This window comes from Perca flavescens, chromosome 23 (assembly GCF_004354835.1).
Source record: "Perca flavescens isolate YP-PL-M2 chromosome 23, PFLA_1.0, whole genome shotgun sequence".
Lineage (NCBI taxonomy): Eukaryota > Metazoa > Chordata > Actinopteri > Perciformes > Percidae > Perca > Perca flavescens.
Genome location: NC_041353.1, coordinates 1,344,966 through 1,349,965, shown reverse-complemented (window position 1 = coordinate 1,349,965; position 5,000 = coordinate 1,344,966). Strand labels below are relative to the sequence as shown.

At 42.0% G+C, this 5,000-nt stretch overlaps 2 protein-coding genes across 2 annotated transcripts in view; both read left to right on the top strand.

Moving 5' to 3' along the window:
* The window catches only part of LOC114550445 (NLR family CARD domain-containing protein 3-like), a 689,968-nt gene that overhangs the window by 159,540 nt on the left and 525,428 nt on the right, over window positions 1-5,000 (top strand). The gene's annotated exons all lie outside the window — the stretch shown is intronic.
* tbk1 (TANK-binding kinase 1) overlaps window positions 1-5,000 on the top strand; it is a 37,612-nt gene that overhangs the window by 20,906 nt on the left and 11,706 nt on the right. Inside the window, exons 12-14 of the mRNA XM_028571265.1 lie at window positions 532-610; window positions 1,694-1,815; window positions 3,783-3,859. Of these exons, the coding sequence (XP_028427066.1) occupies window positions 532-610; window positions 1,694-1,815; window positions 3,783-3,859 (278 nt within the window). The remainder of the gene's footprint in view (window positions 1-531; window positions 611-1,693; window positions 1,816-3,782; window positions 3,860-5,000) is intronic.

Sequence of the window (5,000 nt, the reverse complement as noted above, 5' to 3'; positions counted from 1 at the left end):
GATTGGAGAAAATCAACCGGGAGCCCTCGAATTTTGCTAATCGCAGTACAGGCTGTAGTTCTACTGGAACATAGGGGCAGTTTCAGCAAATGTGACAGAAAGTTAGTTTTATAAGACTAACCTACTGCATGTTTAATGTAAAAACCTGTGACAACAAAAGGGAACTTTATCAGGATGCATAGTATCCTGATCCATGAAATAACTGACCTTTAAATATAACCATCTGCCTGCCTCTATGGGAATCTAACATAGAGGTGGACTGACTTTAGTTTCCAGCTGTTTAGACATTAATGTCTGTGTGTTGAGATATTTTGAGAGGACAGCACATTTACACTGTTATACAAGCTGTACATTTAATACTTTACATTGTAGCAAAGTGTCATTTCTTCAGTGTTGTCCCATTAAAAGATATAATGAAATATTTACTAAAGTGTGAGGGGTGTACTCACTTTGGTGAGATACTGTATATCTAATCTTATCCTAATCTTATCTGTATATACTAGTGAGTATTTGTCTGTGGATTATTTTCAGGTTTGAGGTGTTGATTCAGGCCAACATGATGTCGTCAGAATATGATGAGATCTCCGACATGCACAAGAAAGTTGTCAGAGTGAGTCATCGCCTTTATTTGATTTATTTTGGGCTGTTCTCACGATTCTGTTGAGACAGTTGTGGAGCAGAGCTGAGTCAGTGCCTTTAATGCCACGTTGTTATATCTTTGCTTTTTGATTTATTTACCTTTTGTATGAATTCCCCATTCTGTTTATTTTTTTATTCTAACAATTTTTAAATGTAAATGTGTTAGAATATGTTAGCATATTGTGTGTATTGTATTGTGTGTATTGTGTGTCTGTGTAAGTATGTGTGTGTGTGTGTGTGTGTGTGTGTGTTTTTGTGTAAGTGTGTGTGTGCATTGTGTGTGTGTGTTTCTGTGTAAGCGTGTGTGTCTGTATGTTTGTGTGTGTGTAGGGTGTCTGTCTTACTGTGTGTGTGTGTTTGTGGCGTGTGTCTGTATAAGCGTGTGTGTGTCTGTTTAAGCTCGTGTTAGCATATTGTGTGTGTGTGTGTGTGTGTGTGTGTGTGTGTGTGTTTTAGCTTGTGTTAGCATATTGTGTGTGTGTGTCTGTGTAAGCATGTGTGTGTGTGTGTGTGTGTGTGTGTGTGTTTTAGCTTGTGTTAGCATATTGTGTGTGTGTGTGTGTGTGTGTGTGTGTGTGTGTTTTAGCTTGTGTTAGCATGTGTGTGTGTGTGTGTGTGTCTGTGTAAGTGTGTGTGTGTTTTAGCTTGTGTTAGCATATTGTGTGTGTGTGTGTGTGTGTGTGTCTGTGTAAGCGTGTGTGTGTGTTTTAGCTTGTGTTAGCATATTGTGTGTGTGTGTGTGTGTGTGTGTCTGTGTAAGCGTGTGTGTGTGTTTTAGCTTGTGTTAGCATATTGTGTGTGTGTGTCTGTGTAAGCGTGTGTGTGTGTTTTAGCTTGTGTTAGCATATTGTGTGTGTGTGTGTGTGTGTGTGTCTGTGTAAGCGTGTGTGTGTGTGTTTTAGCTTGTGTTAGCATATTGTGTGTGTGTGTGTGTGTCTGTGTAAGCGTGTGTGCGTGCGTGTTTTAGCTTGTGTTAGCATGTTAACATATTGTGTATAAGTTTGACATCATGATGTGTGTGTGTGTGTGTGTGTGTGTGTGTGTGTGTCTGCAGATCTCCAACTCTCTGGAGCCCCTGGAACGAACATCCCAGGACATCAAGAGTAAATTCCTCCCTGGGGGAACGCTGACCGACAGCTGGCTGCAACAAGTTGGGACGCACCCCGAGGACAGGAAGTAATGCTGGCTGTGTGTTTACGTACCGGGCACTAATGCAGGGTTTCCCCCGCCGGTAGAAGGTTTAGGTGCAACACCTACAGTATAAGCCCAACGAATGTGACGTAAAGTGGTTACACTTTACTTTACTTTTAAGTTTATTTGAATAGGCACAAGTATGTTACATAAACTCATGTTACATACTACAACAGGGGTGTCAAACTCAACTTCCCAGAGGGCCACACTGGAAAATAAGAATCACATCAAGGGCCAGACATGTTTAGTTTATTGATATGCTTTGTGTCATATGGTCTTCTCACTCACAGTTTGGTCGACATAAAGTCCTAAAGAAGTCAGGAGAAAGTTCCTCGGCCATCGTAGAAATGAAGCGCCGAAAAACATCAGAAAAAATGACAAACATTTCGGCAAATGTGACAAAAACGTCAGAAAAATGACAAAAACGTCGGAAAAAACGTCAGAAAAAATGACAAAAACGTCGGAAAAAACGTCAGAAAAAATGACAAAAACGTCAGAAAAAATAACAAAAATGTCGGAAAAAACGTCAGAAAAAATGACAAAAACGTCAGAAAAAATAACAAAAATGTCGGAAAAAACGTCAGAAAAAATGACAAAAATGTCAGAAAAAATGACAAAAATGTCATAAAAAATGACAAAAATGTCGGAAAAAAATGACAAAAATGTCGGAAAAAACGTCAGAAAAAATGACAAACATTTCGGCAAAAGTGACAAAAACTAGGTGGGCCAAAATGTATTGTGAACCTAAATTGATATGCGGACCGGATCATAATCTGCGAGGGGCCGGATTTGGCCCGCAGGCCTCGGGTTTGACACATGTGTACTACAACATTTTAGCCAAAGCTAATTCTCAATGTCCGTCCCTAGTGGGCTTTTACATAAAATTCAACAATACATAGTTAAAATAAACATAATGATACAGAATAACACAATAACAACGAAGCCGATAGTCAGTGGTCACATGCTTGACCTCTGATTAAAGAGTCTTTAAGTTTGTGTTTGTAAAGGACTCAGTTTGACTCTCCTTTCACTTCAGGGGGTAAACCATTCCAAGATTTTGTGCCTTGTACAGAGAAAGCTGATTGTCCAAATGAAGTACTACATTTCGGGATCTGGCAGTTCCCGTTCTGAGCTCCTCTAGTCCTTGAACCCACAGCCCTGAGAGCAACTATGCACTCACTCAAGACCTGCTGTGGCGCTTGCTGATTTAAACATCAGCACCAGCCAGACGGCCGACCCTCGGCAGTAAAGCCAGTCGAGATGACCGGTCGGGTCCCCGAGGTCCAAAAAAAACTGTCCCGGGACACACTGAGGTCGACACCGACTTGAGAAACGTAATACGTCTCCATAGCAGCAGGCGGCCCTACTCTGTTGTTGTTTCCCAAGAAATGACAACCGGCAGCTGATTGGACGAACGCGTCACATGGGGTTTGCTTTCTCCGGAAATTCAAAGCCACGCTGTGATGGCGACTCGTTCAGAATCCGATATCTCATATTGGACTAAAATAGTTCACCGAAACTTTCCGACAACATCTGAAGAGATATATAAATTAAACTTTAAACTACAAACACATCTTCCCCTTTTTTTAAGAATGACTTCAGTGCCGTTCTTTGTTCTTTTCTCAAAAAAAAGCTGAACTCCAAGTCTTCCAGAAGACCTCTGTTCACCAGCAGCCATAAGCCCCGCCCACCGACTCTATACACGATGTGATTGGCCAGACTACAGTTTGGTTTTTCCAGCTCGCAAGCCAACGGAGAGTTGCTAGACTGACCCTGGCTGCGAATTACATTTGCTGCCACTAGTGGTGTGTCTATATTTTTAGGCTAGATGCCTAAACCATCTGCCAAATACTTGCACATAAGTCTTCCACACAGCGAGGGGAAACCCTGTAATGTGTAGTAAATGTTTGGTTGAGTGTGTCAGTTGTTAAACAGCGAGTTTGTCTCTGCAGCGTGGAGAAAATCAAAGTGCTCTTGGATGCCATCACGGCCATCTACCAACAGTTCAAGAAGGACAAAGCTGAGAGACGTGAGTTCTCCCACAAAAACCCTGACGGGTCCCATAGAACTACATGTGTAATAAATAAACTAAACTAAACTAAACTTAGCATATTTGAGAGGCTGAAAACTGCCTTTTCTGCCATTTTTTTTTGCATACAGACATGTTAAGCCAGGCAGATAATCACATACAGGAAGACCACAGTGCAGACAGATACTTTACAAAAGCAAAACACATTTCAAAATATAAAATACCTTTCAAAATAAAATAAATTTCAAAATAAAACGCGATCAGGCACACAGAAAGAGAGACCAGCGGACAGAAAGACAGTGACACACACACACAAACACACACACACACACACACACACACACACACACACACACACACACACACAGTCAATCAGACATATACACACACACACACACACACAGTCAATCAGACATATACACACACACAAACACACACACACACACACACACACACACAGTCAATCAGACATATACACACACACACACACAGTCACACACACACACACACACACACACACACACACACACACAGTCAATCAGACACACACACACAGTCAGTCACAGACACACACAAACACACACACAGTCAGTCACAGACACACACACACACAGTCAGTCACAAACACACACACAGTCAGACTCACACACACAGTCAGTCAAAGTCACACACACACACACACACAGTCAGTCATAGTCACACACAGTCAGACACACAAACACACAGTCACACACACACACACACACACAGTCACACACACACACACACACACACACACACACACACAGTCAGACACACACAGTCAGTCACAGTCACACACACACACACTCAGTCAATCAGACATATACACACAAACACACACAGTCAGTCACACACACACACACAGTCAATCAGACACATACACACACAGACAGTCAGTCACACACACACACACACAGACAGAAAGACTGACACACTCTCTCTCTCATGGGGAGAGAGCGATACAAACACACAGACACACAAACACACACACACAGTCAGACACACACACACACACACACACAGTCAGTCACACAGAGTCAGTCAGTCACACTCACTCTCTCTCATTCGCGGCACTTCTTCGTGCAGTGTATTCCTGCTTTTAGGCTCCTAAAAATAAAGT